Source organism: Carcharhinus amblyrhynchos, chromosome 20, assembly GCF_965287045.1.
Source record: "Carcharhinus amblyrhynchos chromosome 20, sCarAmb.v2.hapA, whole genome shotgun sequence".
Classification (NCBI taxonomy): Eukaryota; Metazoa; Chordata; class Chondrichthyes; order Carcharhiniformes; family Carcharhinidae; genus Carcharhinus; species Carcharhinus amblyrhynchos.
This window is the reverse complement of record NC_137343.1, coordinates 47,772,050-47,792,395: the sequence shown is the minus strand read 5'-3', so window position 1 is coordinate 47,792,395 and position 20,346 is coordinate 47,772,050. Positions and strand designations below refer to the sequence as shown.

Genomic DNA, 20,346 nt, shown 5'->3' with positions numbered 1-20,346 from the left:
AGTGCAGATTCGATGGGCGGAATGGCCTTCTGCACTGTAGGGATGGTATGATTCTACTCTGTTGTTGACGGTAGCACCGTGGTTAGCACTGCTGCTTCATAGCTCCAGGGTCCTGGGTTCGATTCCCAGCTCGGGTCACTGTCTGTGTGGAGTTTGCACATTCTCCTCATGTCTGTGTGGGTTTCCTCCCACAGTCCAAAGATGTGCGGGTTAGGTTGATTGGCCATGCTAAGAAATTGCCCCCTTAGTGTCTGGGGATTAGTGGGTTTGGTATGTAGGGATATGGGGGTAGGGCCTGGGTGGGATTATGGTCAGTGCAGACTCAAAGGGCCTCTTTCTGCACTGTAGGGCTCCTCTATGAGTAACAGGAGCCGGAGAATGGGTATGGGTGGCCTGTACACAGCAGAGCCAAGTCCTACATTTAAATAAGTCTCGAGTTCTCTTTCTTTTCCAAGATCAAATGCAACCCGTCAACAAGAAGACAAGAAAGAGGGCCAGTTCCGTGATACACCTGAAGCAGCATTTATTTTCATCCATTCAACCCAACATCGAATTAAAGTTTGGCATTCCATGGGATTTCGATCTCATTTCCTGTGTTTTTATTTCCCTTAATGCTGTCCTAATACAATCTGTTTCGAGAGCTCAAATCGAACTGCCACTCGAGAACCGTTTGGTAAAGCGGATGTTTTTAACAAAGAAAATGTATAACCGTCGAGGTTCCCACAAGACACCTGACAAAAACGTGATTCTTCCAACGAAAAGTATCAAAACATTTCAGCAGATGCAATGCATTTACCCAAGACCTGTGCACATGACCCAGCTCCATATAAATTAACAGCCAAAAGAAAAAAATATTCAGCAACACGGAACAGCCAGTCCTCCCAGCTCGATATAAATGTACTTCATGGTTAAGGTTTCACCGGCTAAGATGAGCAGACTATACGTAAACGCTACGATACAGTCAATTTCTGACCCACTTTTGAAATTGATTGGGCACAGTCTCAGTGATTGGTAGGGATTCTGTAGTTACTGCATGCACAGGAGTGATTGGTCAGGAGGAGGAGAAAATGTCATGGCCTTTCCTCGGGACTAATCTCAATTACAGAGCTTAAACACTTCTGAATTTCTCTTCTTGGGATGTGGGAAGGTGGAGGGGGTGCGGTGGGGATTGGAGTGGTGCTTGCTTGTTCTAGAACAAAAAAAACCCTCAAATTTTATAAAGAGACCAAAAAAAAAATGTGTCTGCCAGCGATTCGCTGGCAACAAGAGTGGATCAAAAGGAATTTGTTTTTTTGCATGATTGTGTAAGTGTGACGAGAGCGAAGGGGCTTAAATACGGACACAGCCAGCGAAAGACACATCATTTCAGTCTTTCCTTCTCTGATGGGCACACAGCACATTTAGAGGAAGGAGCTGTGTACACAGTAGATATTAGCACTGGGGTATATGGTGTGTATGTGGGGAGGGAGGAGAGGAAATGGCTGGGGGAGTGGGAAGGGGGGGTTGGGAGGAGTTGGCTGCGGAGACTCAGTTGTTGCCTTCTCCCGCCTCGTCATCTTGCTGGTCACTTGTCCAGAGGGTGAGGTTGTCCCGTAGTAACTGCATGATGAGAGTCGAGTCCTTGTAGGAGTCCTCGTTTAAAGTGTCCAGTTCAGCGATGGCATCGTCGAAGGCCGCCTTGGCCAGTTGGCAGGCTTGCTCGGGGGCGTTCTGGATCTCGTAGTAGAAGACGGAGAAGTTGAGAGCCAGGCCCAGGCGGATGGGGTGGGTGGGCTGCATCTGAACCTTGCTGACCTCAAAGGCCTCCTTGTAAGAGGCTTCGGATAACTCCACCACACTGGCCCTCTTCTCGCCGGTGGCCACCTCAGCCAGGTAGCGGTAGTAATCACCCTTCATTTTCAAGTAAAAGACTTTGCTCTCCACCTGGGACTCGTTGCAGTTCTTAATGAGGAACTTGTCAAGCAGGGCCAGCACGTCACTGCACACGGCCTCCAACTCCTTCTCCACCTTCTCCCGGTAGGCCCGCACCATCTCCAGCTTCTTCTCGTTGCCGTCGGTGGAGGTCTTCTGCTCGATGCTACTGATCACCCGCCAGGATGATCTCCGGGCCCCCACCACGTTCTTGTAGGCCACAGAGAGCAGGTTACGGTCCTCGTTGGACAAGGCTTCATTCAGCTCAGTCACCTGCAAGTAACAAAACAGAGAGTGGATCAAAACTCTGCCCCAGAACCTGTGTGAGAGAGCGAGGGAGGAGGCAAGAGGCTAGCGGATAAACCCAGCCCAGAACATGCCTGGCATTCAGCTCCCTTGATGTGGAGATGCCGGCGTTGGACTGGGGTAAACACAGTAAGAAGTCTCACAACACCAGGTTAAAGTCCAACAGGTTTGTTTGATTTTAGACTCACAAGCTTTCGAAAACAGTGTCTCGGAACCTTCCCTGACGAAGGGACACCGTTTCTGAAAGCTTGTGAGATTACCATCAAATAAACTGGTTGCACTCTAACCTGGTGTTGTGAGACTTCTTACCGTACCCAGCTCCCAGTCAGTGTGGGAGGTCGATGATGGGGTGAACAATGGGCTGGGTTTTTTAACTGCCATTTCCATAGCACCTTTCACAAAGTCCCTCACCACTAATGAGGTGTTTTGCAAGGGTTGTAATGAATGGAGTTAGTCAGATTTGATGGGTACATGGAAGACATGCTGGCTACAGGAGGCTTGACTCTTCCCACGCTTTACTGAGGCTTTGATAAACCCGGCGGCTCCCAGTTTCAGGGCTGCTACAAGAGGACAGTGTATAATAACGGAGGACACAGGTCGATTCTGCTCCAACATCCTGCTAAAACACCTGAATCTGAGCAACTAGTCGATGTAGAGTGTGGAAACAACATGCAGCACCCCCAGAGAGACAGCCCAGTGAATAATTCACACCAGAAAATATTACAGCCTCAGTTATCAGCAGACTTTGCTCCGTATGATCCCTCTCCCAAGAGGCCCATCTCACACATGCGGCTTTTATATTGAGCTGTGAGATAACGCGTGTCTGATAACAGGGAGAGGCAATGGTGGTCACGGCAACTAAGCTATACACACGGCAATCACGTGACATCTGACTCATTACGTCCAGACCTTGTTCCAAATTGTTCCCCTCCCTTCCAGATGGTGTCAGAGCACCGGCGGCACGGTCCCCGCACCCCAACACCGGCGGCACGGTCCCCGCACCCCAACACCGGCGGCACGGTCCCCGCACCCCAACACCGGCGGCACGGTCCCCGCACCCCAACACCGGCGGCACGGTCCCCGCACCCCGACACCGGCGGCACGGTCCCCGCACCCCGACACCGGCGGCACGGTCCCCGCACCCCAACACCGGCGGCACGGTCCCCGCACCCCAACACCGGCGGCACGGTCCCCGCACCCCAACACCGGCGGCACGGTCCCCGCACCCCAACACCGGCGGCACGGTCCCCGCACCCCAACACCGGCGGCACGGTCCCCGCACCCCAACACCGGCACTGAGCCCCGCACCCCAACACCGGCGGCACGGTCCCCGCACCCCAACACCGGCGGCACGGTCCCCACACCCCAACACCGGCACTGAGCCCCGCACCCCAACACCGGCACTGAGCCCCGCACCCCGACACCGGCACTGAGACCCGCACCCCAACACCGGCACTGAGACCCGCACCCCAACACCGGCACTGAACCCCGCACCCCAACACCGGCACTGAGACCCGCACCCCGACACTGAGCCCCGCACCCCGACACCGGCACTGAGCCCCGCACCCCGACACCGGCACTGAGACCCGCACCCCAACACCGGCACTGAGCCCCGCACCCCAACACCGGCACTGAACCCCGCACCCCAACACCGGCACTGAACCCCGCACCCCAACACCGGCACTGAGCCCCGCACCCCAACACCGGCACTGAGCCCCGCACCCCAACACCGGCACTGAGCCCCGCACCCCAACACCGGCACTGAGCCCCGCACCCCAACACCGGCACTGAGACCCGCACCCCAACACCGGCACTGAGCCCCGCACCCCGACACCGGCACTGAGCCCCGCACCCCGACACCGGCACTGAGCCCCGCACCCCAACACCGGCACTGAGCCCCGCACCCCGACACCGGCACTGAGCCCCGCACCCCGACACCGGCACTGAGACCCGCACCCCGACACCGGCACTGAGCCCCGCACCCCGACACCGGCACTGAGCCCCGCACCGGCACTGAGCCCCGCACCCCGACACCGGCACTGAGCCCCGCACCCCGACACCGGCACTGAGCCCCGCACCCCGACACCGGCACTGAGCCCCGCACCCCGACACCGGCACTGAGCCCCGCACCCCAACACCGGCACTGAGCCCAGCACCCTAACACCGGCACTGAGCCCCGCACCCTAACACCGGCACTGAGCCCCGCACCCCGACACCGGCACTGAGCCCCGCACCCCGACACCGGCACTGAGCCCCGCACCCCAACACCGGCACTGAGCCCCGCACCCCGACACCGGCACTGAGCCCCGCACCCCAACACCGGCACTGAGCCCCGCACCCCAACACCGGCACTGAGCCCCGCACCCCAACACCGGCACTGAGCCCCGCACCCCAACACCGGCACTGAGCCCCGCACCCAACACCGGCACTGAGCCCCGCACCCCAACACCGGCACTGAGCCCCGCACCCTAACACCGGCACTGAGCCCCGCACCCTAACACCGGCACTGAGCCCCGCACCCAACACCGGCACGGTCCCCGCACCCCAACACCGGCACTGAGCCCCGCACCCCAACACCGGCACTGAACCCCGCACCCCGACACCGGCACTGAGCCCCGCACCCCGACACCGGCACTGAGCCCCGCACCCCAACACCGGCACTGAGCCCCGCACCCCAACACCGGCACTGAGCCCCGCACCCCGACACCGGCACTGAGCCCCGCACCCTAACACTGGCACTGAGCCCCGCACCCTAACACTGGCACTGAGACCCGCACCCTAACACCGGCACTGAGCCCCGCACCCTAACACCGGCACTGAGCCCCGCACCCCAACACCGGCACTGAGCCCCGCACCCCAACACCGGCACTGAGCCCCGCACCCCGACACCGGCACTGAGACCCGCACCCCAACACCGGCACTGAGCCCCGCACCGGCACTGAGCCCCGCACCCCAACACCGGCACTGAGACCCGCACCCCAACACCGGCACTGAGCCCCGCACCCCGACACCGGCACTGAGACCCGCACCCCAACACCGGCACTGAGCCCCGCACCCCAACACCGGCACTGAGCCCCGCACCCCGACACCGGCACTGAACCCCGCACCCCGACACCGGCACTGAGACCCGCACCCCAACACCGGCACTGAGCCCCGCACCCCGACACCGGCACTGAACCCCGCACCCCGACACCGGCACTGAGACCCGCACCCCAACACCGGCACTGAGCCCCGCACCCCGACACCGGCACTGAACCCCGCACCCCGACACCGGCACTGAGCCCCACACCCCAACACCGGCACTGAGCCCCGCACCCCGACACCGGCACTGAACCCCGCACCCCGACACCGGCACTGAGCCCCACACCCCAACACCGGCACTGAGACCCGCACCCCGACACCGGCACTGAGCCCCGCACCCCGACACCGGCACTGAGCCCCGCACCCCGACACCGGCACTGAGACCCGCACCCCGACACCGGCACTGAGCCCCGCACCCCGACACCGGCACTGAGCCCCGCACCCCGACACCGGCACTGAGCCCCGCACCCCGACACCGGCACTGAGCCCCGCACCCCGACACCGGCACTGAGCCCCGCACCCCGACACCGGCACTGAGCCCCGCACCCCGACACCGGCACTGAGCCCCGCACCCCGACACCGGCACTGAGCCCCGCACCCCGACACCGGCACTGAGCCCCGCACCCCAACACCGGCACTGAGCCCCGCACCCCAACACCGGCACTGAGCCCCGCACCCCAACACCGGCACTGAGACCCGCACCCCAACACCGGCACTGAGCCCCGCACCCCGACACCGGCACTGAGCCCCGCACCCCGACACCGGCACTGAGCCCCGCACCCCGACACCGGCACTGAGCCCCGCACCCCAACACCGGCACTGAGACCCGCACCCCAACACCGGCACTGAACCCCGCACCCCAACACCGGCACTGAGCCCCGCACCCCGACACCGGCACTGAGCCTCGCACCCCGACACCGGCACTGAGCCCCGCACCCCGACACCGGCACTGAGCCCCGCACCCCAACACCGGCACTGAGCCCCGCACCCCAACACCGGCACTGAGACCCGCACCCCGACACCGGCACTGAGCCCCGCACCCCAACACCGGCACTGAGCCCCGCACCCCAACACCGGCACTGAGCCCCGCACCCCAACACCGGCACTGAGCCCCGCACCCCGACACCGGCACTGAGCCCCGCACCCCAACACCGGCACTGAGCCCCGCACCCCGACACCGGCACTGAGACCCGCACCCCGACACCGGCACTGAGCCCCGCACCCTAACACTGGCACTGAGCCCCGCACCCCAACACCGGCACTGAGCCCCGCACCCCAACACCGGCACTGAGACCCGCACCCCGACACCGGCACTGAGCCCCGCACCCTAACACTGGCACTGAGCCCCGCACCCCGACACCGGCACTGAGCCCCGCACCCTAACACTGGCACTGAGCCCCGCACCCCGACACCGGCACTGAGCCCCGCACCCCAACACCGGCACTGAGCCCCGCACCCTAACACTGGCACTGAGCCCCGCACCCTAACATTGGTGGTGAGGTCCCGCAGCAGGTAATGGGGTGCATTAAGATCTAATGTTCTGCACCTTTCCCTTGGCTGTGTGTCGAAATCATTGTGCTGCCACTGCTCCCCTACCCACCGCTGTAACTTCCCAAAACGATGGATGTTAATTGTCCCATGGTACCTTTGCACAAGTCACCGCTCGGCAAAAGCTTGTGGGACTGGAACGCTTCCAGGAATCCACGGAGCTGACCGGGGATAACAGACCCGTGCCTCCCCTTGAGGAGCGACACACAGTGAAGGGAGAGAACTGGCTCCCTCAGAGAGGTGGCTGAAGCAGTGTTAGTGACATGGGTGGCAGTGCGGGGAGGAGGGGAAGGAACTGCACTTACATTACACCTTGAGAAGGGGAGGTGGGGGGCGGGGGCATATACTCAGGTTATTGCCAACGCTCAGTATAAAACAGGACAGCAGTGCTTTTTGCAAAGGGGGTGGAAGAAGTTAGTCCTTAAGATGCAGAATCAATCAAGTACAACCTACAAGGTAGCTCACGGAAAGCTTTTCTGCTGCAGAGCTGTCGATACACACACATTGACTTGAGATTTTTGCAGTACAATCCCAGCCAAAATGTCTAAAGGCAATTAAATAATTCACCCCACACCCCCCCCAGGACATTCAGTTTTCCAAACAAGACATGGAGGAAGCTGGTGCAGTCTCTCTATCCGTTTCACCCTCACAGCGTGTCCAGCTGAACAGCCGTGGGTTCCTGTGACTAACTGCATCAAACCAGGATGGAAATGGGCCCAAATCCCAGGCTGACCTCACCTTGGCTGGGGAACTTTGCAATGCCTGCCAGCAAAGCCACAGGACTTTCACTGTCATCTCCTCAATAATCCCCCGGAATCGCTCATCAACTCCACCCGTGGCCAACAGGAGAAGCCAACTGACACCCATGGAGCCAGTGACAGGGTCACAGCTTTGAGCAGGGAAACTGTGGCTCAACACAGAACCACAGAAAAGGATGTCGGGGGTGGGAGGAAGATAAGTGCAGCAGTGTGCAGGTACTGCCAAGTCAATGATCATCAAGGGCTGTCTTCAGGAGGAGGAATCGGAGACAGAGTAGCACATGGGACAGTTTAACACACAACAGGGGGAGGTCTGGCCGGAGGGTGGGGAAAAGGAAAGGGAATACACCAATGGAGCCAGAGGGAGGCCAGACTGGAACATCCACGTGGGGTTGGAGTGTTGGGAAGCACTAGTACAGACAGTGTAGGAAAATATACCACCCTCCCAATTCCTTTTCTTACAACAGAAAGGAGGGTGTGGGTGTGTGTGTATGGGATGTGGGTGTGTGTGTTTGTCTGTGTGTGGGGTGTGTGTGTGTGTTTGTGTGTGGGGTGTGTGTGTGTGTTTGTCTGTGTGTGGGGTGTGTGTGTGTGAGGGTGTGTGTGTGTGTTTGTCTGTGTGTGGGGTGTGTGTGTGTGAGGGGGTGGGTGTGTGTGTGTTTGTCTGTGTGTGGGGGGTGTGTGTGTGAGGGGGTGGGTGTGTGTGTGTTTGTCTGTGTGTGGGGTGTGTGTGTGTGAGGGGGTGGGTGTGTGTGTGTTTGTTTGTGTGTGGGGTGTGTGTGTGTGGGGTGTGTGTGTGTGAGGGGGTGGGTGTGTGTGTGTGTTTGTCTGTGTGTGGGGTGTGTGTGTGTGTGTATGGGATGTGGGTGTGTGTGTGTATGTATGGGATGTCTGTGTGTGTGGGGGAGGGATGTGTGTGTCTGTCTGTCTGTGTCTGTGAGTGTGAAGGGTGGTTGGGGGTTGGTTTGAACCACAAGTCTGCTCTTTGTTAAACAAAGGAGAAGTGGTGGTAACAATGATCCAGATGAGGCCGTGTTAAATCCAGCACCATTACAGATAGCTGGAACGTCCAGGCAGCCCTGGTTGTAGCAAGTGGGAGAGAGAGAATTATTATTAGTAACAGTGACACACTGCACCTTTAGCCATGTCCTTATAATGTGCATCAGTCCTGAAGAAGTTTGCTAATGAGACGTATTCAAACTGCCAAGGAAATCCAACACCCCGGAACCCAGGAGATGGACAGAGGCAGCAGTTTCACTGCTCCAGACACAAGCTCTCTGTAAGCGATGCAGCACTGACATTACCGTTTCGATAATCCAACCCAGAGACAAACGCACAAACGAGGCAGAATGGTTTGAATATTAAAACTATTTCCAGTCGACACCCAAGGTGTCCTGAGGCGGCTGTGTCAAACAGAATTCCGGCTGGGTTGAGAGAGGCTGGAATGCGGACAATCACATTCTCTGCTCAGCATGGTGAATGAAGCCAGTTGGTTCACAGTAACTGACCCCCCTTCCGCTGCCCACCCTGGGAAAGGGGGTTAAACTATCCAGCTCTCAAGCTGCACTCTGATGGTAATGTACCCGGAAATGTCTAGACACGAGCAATTCTTTTCCCATTCCCATTACTTACAAGATAATGAAGGGGGTAGATAGGGTAGAGGTAGAGAGATTCTTCCCGCTCAGAAAGAACAGCAGGACTAGAGGGCACAGCCTCAAGATAAGGCGGGGGGGGGGGGGCAGTTTAGAACAGAGCTGAGGAGGAACTTCTTCACTCAAAGGGTGGTGAATCTCTGGAATTCTCTGCCCGTTGAAGTGATGGAGGCTGCCTCGCTGAATATATTTAAGACACGGGTAGATAGGTTTCTGATAGACAGGGGAATTAAGGGTTATGGGGAGAAAGCGGGAAAGTGGAACTGATCCACTTCAGATCAGCCGTGATCTTATTGAATGGTGGGGCAGGCTCGAAGGGCTAGATGGCCTACTCCTGCTATTTCTTCTGTCTCATTCCACGCTTTACAGCGTGGAGACAAGTGGCTATAGCTTCCCCATGAATCCTCACCCAAGATACCAGCTCTCAAAGCACCACCTTCTCACTACACCACACATTCATCACCCCCCCAATTACACTCTTCGAATTGCACAGTATAGGAGGCCATTCAGCCCATTATATCCCACTCACAAAGCTGTCCAATGAGCCCATACTTCCCCAAATCGAATTCTCCTTTCAACTTTCCTTCTTCCGCCACCCTTCCACATTCCACACCATTCACAGCTGAGAATTCTCATCTGCCCACTGGTTCTATTAGTTTATTATTTGACAATCTGCCTTGTTTAACCTTATTTGGACTGAAGGGCCTGTTTTCCGTGCTGTGTTGTTCTTTGTTTAACCCATCAACCCTGAACATAGCTACTCAAAATAAAACAATTGCAGTTATCCCGGAAGGTGCACGCAGAACCAGTCACACACAAGCACCCCATTACTTCTGAGATACCAGGGTTGCATTCACAGCACACTACTCTCAAGTACCCACAACCTGCCCAGATTTAATCACTTTTAGAACCAAAACAGTCACCCGGGCCAAGCTTAACGTGTGCAAAAAAGAAAATCACACAACCAATGTGAACCATCGTGTACAACGGGCATTTATAAACCAGCCTGGAATGGAGACTCCCCTCCCCTTGATTTGATTTATTATTGTCACATGTATTAGTATACAGCGTATTGTTTCTTGCACGCTATACAGACAAAGCATACTGTTCATAGAGAAGGAAAGGAGAGAGTGCAGAATGTAGTGTTATAGTCATAGCTAGGGTGTAGGGAAAGATCAACTTAATACAAGGTAGATCCATTCAAAAGTCCGACAGCAGCAGGGAAGAAGCTGTTCTTGAGTTGGTTGGTACGCGACCTCAGATTTTTGTATCTTTTAAGAGGCTGAGAACACAGCCTTGTGGAGCACCGGTGTTGAGGATGATCATGGAGGAGGTGTTGTTGCCTATCCTTACGGATTGTGGTCTGTGGGTTAGGAAGTTCAGGATCCAGTCACAGAGGAAGGAGCCGAGGGCCCAGGCCACAGAGTTTGGAGATGAGTCTCACTGAAAAATGATGTTGAAGGCTGAACTGTAGTCAGTAAATAGGAGTCTGACATCAGTGCCCTTGTTAACCTAGGTGTTCCAGGCTTGAGTGCAGGGCCGGGGAGATGGCATCTACAGTGGGCCTGCTGTGCCGGTAGGTGAACTGTAGTGGATCCAGGCAATCTGGGAGGCTGGAATTGATTCATGCCATGACGAGCCTTTCAAAGCACTTCATAAGGATGGAGGTCAGAGCCACTGGATGATAAGGCACACAACTTTTGTCCTGGGACGATGGTCATTGTGAAGCAGATAGGGACCTCAGATTGGTGTAAAGAGTGAAGATGTCTGTGAATACCCCCGCCAGCTGACCCACGCAGGACCCCAACCGGGCCTGTCACTTTCCGTGGGCTGACTTTTGAGAAGGCCACTCTGACATCTGCAATGGTGACCCCAGATACAGGTTCACCCAGGGGGGAGGGCATGGTCTCACTGACCTTTTGCGCAAAACAGGCGTAGAATACATCAAACTCATCAGGGACGGGTGCGTTGGAGCTGGCGATTTTACAAGCCTTCATCTTGTAGCCTTGCAGACCTTGCCATGGTCAGTGGGGGTCAGTTTGGCTAGCCTGGGACTCTGGCTTGGTCCAGTACTGTCTTTTGGCATCTTTGATGGATCTCCTTAGATTATATCTGGCTTTCTTGTATAGTTCAGGGTTGCCTGACTTGAATGCCTCAGACCTGGACTCCAGCAAGCAGTGGATATCCCTGTCCATCCATGGGGCACCCTCACCACAATGAAATGTAGTCTGAAATGTGACTCCTTCACATCCAACCCAGCCCACTAACCCACAGACTGATGTCTTTATGGAACAAGTGGAAATTAAGATTCTGAATGCTGGTTCACAATCAAACACTAAAAAGCACAGAATCCAATTCAATAAACAAATAGATGTGGTTTACTCAACTCCCTGGAAGAAGGAGCTGTCTCTAAGCACAGGGTCACACCCAGTCCAGGCCTGGGTGGAAATGATTTCATCACTCTCTCAGCCGCCCCCACCCTCATTCCTGAAAGGCAGTTGGATCACATCACAGCAACTGCACCAAAGCAACATCCCAGTAAAAACCGAGGCAGCTTCGCCCAAGGGCTGCTGAATGATTGCCAAGCTATTGTGGATTCCCAGTGGATCCTTCCAACTGTCAGCTGTGCTCTCCAGCATCCCATAATACCAGCCACACTCGTCTGCCAGCACTCTCAACACTCCTGTAGTGAAAACCAGCCCGAGCCCTGGGATGTTTCATCAGTGAATCAACGGGGAGAGCTGCTTAGCAAGCACTCGGCTTTTGAACTATTCGCAAGGTGCAAATAAGATTGTTCATTCAGAGACCAACGGCAGCTCGGGAGTACGCCCTCAGACACAGCGTGGTGCCCACACCCTGGGCATATAACCCTCCCACTGTCTGTGCATATAACCGTCACGGTGCAGGCGTTCCCCGCCCTGAGGATCAGCTGTTCAGAGTCCAGTCCCGCCCAGACCATCACCCGGAATTTGACAGGACTCTGGCTGAGAGAGACCTGCGACTATCGAGTGCCCAACTGAGTCAGAAAGGATTGAGTTAAAGCACCACCCCCCCCACTTCCCCACCACACACCAGCTCATTATTACACTGCTGTTACGGTGCACTCAATGCTAATGAGGCTTAAGCCATCTCTCACTGAAGGGTGGCCAATCAGTTATTTAAAGCAGCCCATTCAATGGAACAACATACTGAGAACAATCGGGTTATTTAAACTGACGGCATATTTCAGCAAATCCAAGATCCCGCATGTAAAAAAAGGTACAATTGTTCAAGGAATGGTTACTGTGAATAGCAGCATTTACTGTCTGCTCCCTCCGATCTCCCACCTTCCTGCTCACTCAGAACGTCACCTACAGATCCAGAAAATTCAGTATTTTCTCCACTTTGCCACCCAACCTGGAAAGCAGGATTCGGAACGAATCCAATTCTCCATCTCCCGCTAAATCGCACTCAGTTCCACTGGGAAGCTGGGAGATTTGGTACCTGCGACAAGTCTTTTATTTTAAAAAAAAGACAAATAGACCACCCAACGTTTCCACCATCCCTGGTTTCCAAATCTCGATCGGAGAAGGGTCAGAAATCAGAGTCACCACCCTGCCGGAGACATTTTCTGAATCAGACCACACCCAGTTACTGTAATCCCCAGTCTGCCCAAAGCACTCAATCCTCTTGCCTCGAGGTGGGAATAACTGGAGACGAGAGGGCAAGCCTGGCCAACGCAGAACAGCAGGACGTGCAACACCAACACGTGGACTCCACATGTCAAATAACAACAAAAAAAAAGCACTTTTCCATCATTATAACAATGAGACACACAGTGAGGAAAACAGCACTGCCCCTGTTTCAGGGGTGTAAGATTCAGATACTGAACAGAACCTTGAAGTGGTTTGATGTGACACTGAGATTTACAGACAGGAATCCCCTTACTCCTGAATTACAGACAGATTGCCCCTGGATCCAGTGTTCCTCTGGATTATCTCTGAATCCAGTGTTTGCTGGATTACAGTCAGATTGTCCCAGGAACATTATTAGATTCCCCATTCACCTGGATGCAGTGTTCATCTGGATTACAGATACCACCACCCCCCCAATCCTGTGTTTCTACAGATTACAAAGAATCCAACGAACCAATTCCCCCTGGACCTCAGAGACAGATCTCCCCACTCAGATCACAGGCAGACCACACCCCCCACCCCGATCAGAGGCAGATCTCTCCCCTAAATCACAGGCACATCTCCACCCCCCAGGGATCACAGACAGATCTACCCCCTGGATCATGCACAGATATCCTCCCCCTGGATCACGCACAGATCTCCTCCCCCGGATCACGCACAGATCTCCTCCCCCGGATCACGCACAGATCTCCTCCCCCGGATCACGCACAGATCTCCTCCCCCGGATCACGCACAGATCTCCTCCCCGCCACGGATCACGCACAGATCTCCCTCCCTGCCACGGATCACGCAGAGATCTCCTCCCCGCCACAGATCACGCAGAGATCTCCCCCCCATGGATCACGCACTAATCTCTCCCTCTGGATCATGCACAGATCTCTCCCCCTGGATCACGCGCAGATCTCTCCCCCTGGATCACGCACACATCTCTCCCCCTGGATCACACACACATCTCTCCCCCTGGATCACACAGATCTCTCCCCCTGGATCACACACAGATCTCTCCCCCTGGATCACACACAGATCTCTCCCCCTGGATCACACACTGATCTCTCCCCCTGGATCACACACTGATCTCTCCCCCTGGATCACGCACAGATCTCTCCCCCTGGATCACGCACAGATCTCTCCCCCTGGATCACGCACAGATCTCTCCCCCTGGATCACGCACAGATCTCTCCCCCTGGATCACACACTGATCTCTCCCCCTGGATCACGCACAGATCTCTCCTGCTGGATCACACACAGATCTCTCCCGCTGGATCACGCACAGATCTTCCCCTGGATCAGAGACAGATCTCTTCCTTGATCAGAGACAGACCTTACCCTGGATCAGAGACAAAACCCTCAGATCACAGGCAGGTCCTCCCAGATCACAGACAGATCCCCCACAGATCACAGACAGATCTCCACCCCTGGGTCACAGATTCCTTTTGGAACACAGGCGGATCTCCTTTCTGAATCACACACAGATATCCCGCCAGATCACACACAGATCTCCCCACTCCCCGGATCAGAGAGAGATCTCCCCCTGGATCACAGACAGATCTCCCCACTGGACCACAGACAGATCTCCCCACTGGATCAGAGACAGATCTCTCTAGATCGCAGGCAGACCTTCCTACTGGATCACAGGCAGACCTTCCTGCTGGATCACAGGCAGACCTTCCTGCTGGATCACAGACAGATCTCCCTGCTGGATCACAGACAGATCTCCCTGCTGGATCACAGACAGATCTCCCTGCTGGATCACAGACAGATCTCGCCCTGGACCACAGAAAGATCTCCCCACTGGATCACAGACAGATCTCCCCGCTGGATCACAGACAGATCTCCCTGCTGGATCACAGACAGATCTCCCTGCTGGATCACAGACAGATCTCGCCCTGGACCACCGAAATATCTCCCCACTGGATCACAGACAGATCTCCCTGCTGGATCACAGGCAGATCTCCCCACTGGATCACAGACAGATCTCCTCACCAGATCAGACAGATCACCCCCCCCACCCCCGGATCACAGACAGATCTCCCGCAACCAGATCACAAACAGATCACCCCCCCGCAGATCACAGACAGATCCCGGCACTGGATCACAGGCAGATCTGCCCCCTGGATGCGGTGTGTCTCTGGATCCCAGCCCATGCCCGGCTGGGGCGGTGGCCCTGGCGGTTAGGGGCAGCCCTGTTCCCGGGGTCGGGGGACTGACTCCACTCGGTCTCCACTCACCGACTTCATGGCGGCCGCCATGTCATCGTATCTCTCGGCTTGCTCGGCCAGCCTGGCTCTCTGCACCAGCTGCTCTCGGTCCACCATGTCGGAGTGGGTGTGTTGGTGGTGTGTGTGTGTGGATGCGGTGCTGCGCTGGGACTCTCTCTCTCTCACTGCCGCTGGCTCCCAGTCTGAGCCCGCAGCCCCTCCCCCACACACCCACAAACCCCCGCGCCTGCCGCAGTCGAGCATGCGCACTGCGCCCACGCCGCGGCCCCGCCCCGTCCGCGGTGACGTCACCCGCTAATTATAGAACCATGCGGATTTTTTCCGAGGGGCGGGGCCAGGCCGCGCGCACGCGCGTCCGGCCGCCCCCTCCCCGCGGACGGGTCCCCTCAGCGCGCAGGCGCCTGGCGGCCGCCGTCTCTCTGGGTCGGGCGTAGGATCTATCGCCCCCTCCCCCACCCCCCGCCGTTCCCTCCTCCCTGTCCGCACCCCCACCCCCCCTCCCCCCGCCGCATCCAGGTCGCCATCACTGTGCTGCCGGCTCTGGGAGGAGGGAGGGGCTGCTGCGCAGTGCGCAGGCGTGTTGCTAGGCCCTGCAGTGGCCTTGCGGCAGTGGCTGAGGTGGCGGCCGCCGCTGATTGGACCATTCCGGCGCCTGGAAGATGCGCCGAATGCTGATTGGCTCAGACAGATGGGCCGGTGGAAGGAGTGCCGCTGATTGGTTGCGATGCAGCTGGGGTAATGGCCCGCTGATTGGTCGAGCGCGGTAGAGGTTGGAGCTGATTGGTTGAGCACGGTGGGGTGGACGCTGATTGGTGGACCGTGTTCAGAGTCGGCGCTGATTGGTCAGCTTTCCATCATGGCTGCTCTCTGGGTGTCTCAGAACAGCTGCAGTGACAGCAATGGCTGCTGATCCCCTCCGGCCACTGCCCTGCCGACCCCCTCCGGCCACTGCCCTGCCGACTCCATCCGGCCACTGCCCTGCCGTCCCCCTCCGGCCACTGCCCTGCCGACCCCCTCCGGCCACTGCCCTGCCGACTCCATCCGGCCACTGCCCTGCCGTCCCCCTCCGGCCACTGCCCTGCCGTCCCCCTCCGGCCACTGCCCTGCCGACCCCCTCCGGCCACTGCCCTGCCGACCCCCTCCGGCCACTGCCCTGCCGACTCCATCCGGCCACTGCCCTGCTGACCCCCTCCGGCCACTTCCCTGCCGACCCCCTCCGGCCACTGCCCTGCTGTCCCCCTCAAAAAGTCTGACAACACCAGGTTTTAGTCCAACCCATTTATTTGATAGTAAACTCACAAGCTTTCGGGGTTAGTCCCTTCGTCAGGTGAATGGAGAGGCCTCAGACAGAGCATATAAAGCACAGACAGTTTAGAGATTACTGATTAGAATGCGAATCTTGTCGGCCACTTGAAGACTTGAACAGCAGGTTAGGTGTAAAGATTTGCATTCTAATCAGTAACCTGTAAACTGTCTGTGCTTTATATGCTCTGTCTGAGGCCAGAACTCTCCATTCACCTGACGAAGGGGCTAACCTCGAAAGCTTGTGAGTTTACTATCAAATAAATGGGTTGGACTTAAACCTGGTGTTGTCAGACTTCTTACTGTGTTTACCCCAGTCCAACGCCGGCACATCCACATCATGACTGCTGTCCCCCTGCAGCCACTGCCCTGCCGTCCCCCTCTGACCACTGCCCTGCCGTACACACACACACACTGAGACCCGCAACATCACCAACTAACATTCCACTGACAACAGGAGCCGGGGTGGGCAATGAACCGGTAGCCGGTGCTATTGGAATATTTGGATGCATTCGACCACAACCCACCGGGCCTCTTTCCCTGGTGGGAATGCATGGTTATCCCTACTGCTCTCTGGGTTATCTTCCCCCTGGGCCTCACCAAACACACTACAAACAGGTCCAGGTTGAGGGCGACCATGGGTGATTGTCCGACCCATCTGTCTGTCCCTCCATCGCAGCTACATTAACTGCCGGGTGTCCTTGGATGCAGCCGAGGCTTCCTGTGCCCGTTGGGGACCAATGCAGGGACTGGGGTGTGATATTGACTTGTTTAATCACCTTTTGGTTTAGTGTTTTAAGTATCCTCTCTGCTTTCCTCTTCTGTTTCAGGTGGTTCCCTTTTTTGGGGGCTGCCCTTCCTGTTTTGTCTCTGAGTTTGTTTGAACTTGGTTCAATTGATTTACCACGAAAGAACATTATTTTAGGGTCCAGCTCCCTGCGACTGTCCGGCATCCATAGGTGAAGGACATTGCAATCATTCATCAATGTCGGGCTCTGACCAGGATCGTTATCCAGCTCAGTCACACAGTGCATCCCATTTTGTCTTTGGATTAGATCTGCTTCACCAGGGAAAAAAGAAAAAATGTACAGGTCTGTGAGGGATCCTCCTCTTTAAGATAGGTCATTGTGCTGTATCATAATGGTGTGTTGGAAAATAAGATTAAAAATTAATGTAAATAAATTAAATCTACCCTATGTTTTCAGCTCTGTGGTCAATATCTCCAAGTCCTGAAGAACCTCGGTCCTCACACACACGTGCGTACGTGTGTGACCAATGTAAAAACTCCAAACCACACACCTCTGGCCCTGGATGTAGCTGTTACTCGGGGGCTTAACTATAAGATTCATGGTGGGAGATATAGGAGGGATGTCCGAGGTAGATCCTTCAGTCAGAGAGTGGTTGGGGTGTGGAATGCACTTCCTGCTGTGATAATGGAGTCGGACACTTTAGGAACTTTCAAGCGGTTATTGGAGCACACCAGAATGATAGGGAGTGGGATAGCTCGACCTTGGGTTCGGACATAGCTCGGCACAACATCGAGGGCAGAAGGGCCTGTACTGTCCTATGTTCTTTGTTTCCCGGGCTGGGGCAGAGAGGGTAGACCCCATTCTCCTTGGGGCTGGGAGGCACCAACCACAGATCAGACAGCCCAGGTCCTGTGCATCTATGCAAAAAGCATAAACACAAGAAGGATGTGAAAGCTCTGGGAGCAGCAAGGGATGACGTGGAGATGCCGGCATTGGACTGGGGTAAACACTGTAAGAGGTCTCACAACACCAGGTTAAAGTCCAACAGGTTTATTTGATAGCAAACACCACAAGCTTTCGGGGTTCTACCCCTTCATCAAAGCCCCAGAAGCTAGTGGTGTTTGCTACCAAATAAACCTGTCAGCAGCAAGGGAGACAGAGATTAAAACAGAGCAGGAGAGGAGACAGGGAGAAGGAAAAAAAAATGTTCCCAGTATCCCATGGAGATGGATCCAGCAAGAGGCAGTGCCTCAGGAGTGAAGGGGAGGAAGACAAAACTCTTGTCTTCCTGAGTCTTATCCAGTGGGTAGTTGTGTTTCATAGATCAGCAAGATCCCAGATTGGATGGTTTGGCCGGGGTCACAGTACACCAGTGACTTTGGAGTTAACACCGCTGTGAAGAGCAGGAGCAATGAAACTTAACTGCGATGCCTGTTGTGGTTGAACAGTCAACCATCACTGCCTAGGTTGCAGTGGTGATCGACTGTTATTGTTTTTAAAAGATAAAGGGAGAACATTAGTGGGAGAATGGTCGTTGTGTGCGTGTCTGAACTCTTGCTCATGGGACTGGAGATGACCATCGTGGACAAAGACTTAGAAAGAAAACTTATTCACATGGAACATGTTACGGGACCTTCTGGCTTTTCAATGCACCGGAAATCAGGGTACGTTGTTGGAGCAGTGTATCCATCACACAAACCAGCCTCCCATCCATTGACTCCATCTACACTTCCTCCTGTCTCGGAAAAGTAGCCGGCGTAATTAAGGACCCCACGCATCCCGGACATTCACTCTTCCACCTTCTTCCGTTGGGAAAAAGATACAAAAGTCTGAGGTCACATACCAACTGACTCAAGAACAGCTTCTTCCCTGTTACGGTCAGACTTTTGAATGGACCTACCTCGTATTAAGTTGATCTTTCTCTGCACCCTAGCTATGACTTAACACTACATTCTGCACGCCTTTCCTTCTCTATGAATGGTATGCTTTATAGCGCACAAGAAACAACACTTTTCACTGTATATTAATACACGTGACAATAAATCAAATCACATTTTTACCATGTGTTTAACTGTGATTGGTCTAAGTGATATTCATCATTTGTGTCTCAAATCAGAAACATCACATTCCCAAGCACACACCTGATGAAGGAACACCGTTTCCGAAAGCTTGTGGGATTACTGTCAAATAAACTGGTTGGACTTTAACCTGGTGTTGTGAGACTTCTTACTGTGTTTACCCCAGTCCAACGTCTGCATCTCCACATCAGGAGTATGTACACCCACAGTGCTGTTAGGGAGGGAGTTTCAGGATTTTGACCCAGCGACAGTGAAGCAACGCTACGATATATTCCCAGCGACGGTGCAGGGTGATCAATGTGCGTCATAGTGGTTAGCACTGTTGCCTTGCAGCACCAGGAACCTGAGTTCGATTCTGGCCTTGGGTAACTGTCTGTGTGGAGTTTGCATGTTCTCCTCATTAAAACACACAAACTGAATCCACTCACATACTTGGCAGGTTCACACTTCTGTTTCTGTGGAAAAAAATGGCTCTCCTCTGGGTGCTCCAGTTTCCTCCCACAATCCAAAGATGTGCAGTGGATTGGCCACGCTAAATTGCTGTTTAGTGTCCCAAGGTTATATGGATTAGCCACGGTAAATGTGCTGGGTTACTGGGATAGGATGGGGAAGAGGGCCTGGGTGTCAGAGAGTAGGTACAACCATGATGGGCCCACGATGGGATGATTTCCCCAGACTGATTCCTCGGCTGGCAGGGTTATTGTATGAGGATAGACAAGTCGCTTGAGCCTGTATTCACCAGAGAGTAAGAGAAAAAGAGGGAATCTCTTTGAAACATACGAAAGTCTAACAGGGCTGGACAGACTGGACACAGGTTGTTTCCTTAGGCTGGGGAGAGTCTAGAACAAGGGGATCACACTCTGATTTTATGCCGTAGACCATTTAGGACTGAAATGAGGAGAAACCTCTTCCTTTAGAGGATTCTCTACCACACATCTGTGAAGTCATTGATTATATTTAAGAAGTAAATTGATTTCTAGACTCTGAAGAGGGCATCGAGGAGAGAACGAGAGTGTGGTAATGGATTAGAGGATCAGCTATGATGATGTTGAATGACGGAGGGCCGAC

The 20,346-nt window shown here is 55.3% G+C and overlaps 1 protein-coding gene across 1 annotated transcript; it reads right to left on the bottom strand.

Annotated features, from left to right (window-relative positions):
- Positions 1 to 498: 498 nt before the first annotated feature.
- On the bottom strand, positions 499 to 15,329 carry ywhah (tyrosine 3-monooxygenase/tryptophan 5-monooxygenase activation protein, eta polypeptide). Its single transcript, XM_080208534.1, has 2 exons — positions 15,159 to 15,329; positions 499 to 2,184 (listed from the first exon to the last, which is right to left on the bottom strand). Exons 1-2 carry the CDS (start codon positions 15,243 to 15,245, stop codon positions 1,528 to 1,530), a joined length of 744 nt encoding a protein of 247 aa, XP_080064660.1. The 5' UTR covers positions 15,246 to 15,329; the 3' UTR covers positions 499 to 1,527.
- Between the last annotated feature and the right edge of the window lie 5,017 nt (positions 15,330 to 20,346).

Bases quoted from the DNA above. Each gene is read 5' to 3' on its own strand.
- ywhah (XM_080208534.1), bottom strand. From the start codon at position 15,245: ATGGTGGACCGAGAGCAGCTGGTGCAGAGAGCCAGGCTGGCCGAGCAA. The intron at 2,185-15,158 runs GTGAGTGGAGAC...TGTTACTTGCAG, and splicing joins TGGCGGCCGCCATGAAGTCG to GTGACTGAGCTGAATGAAGC.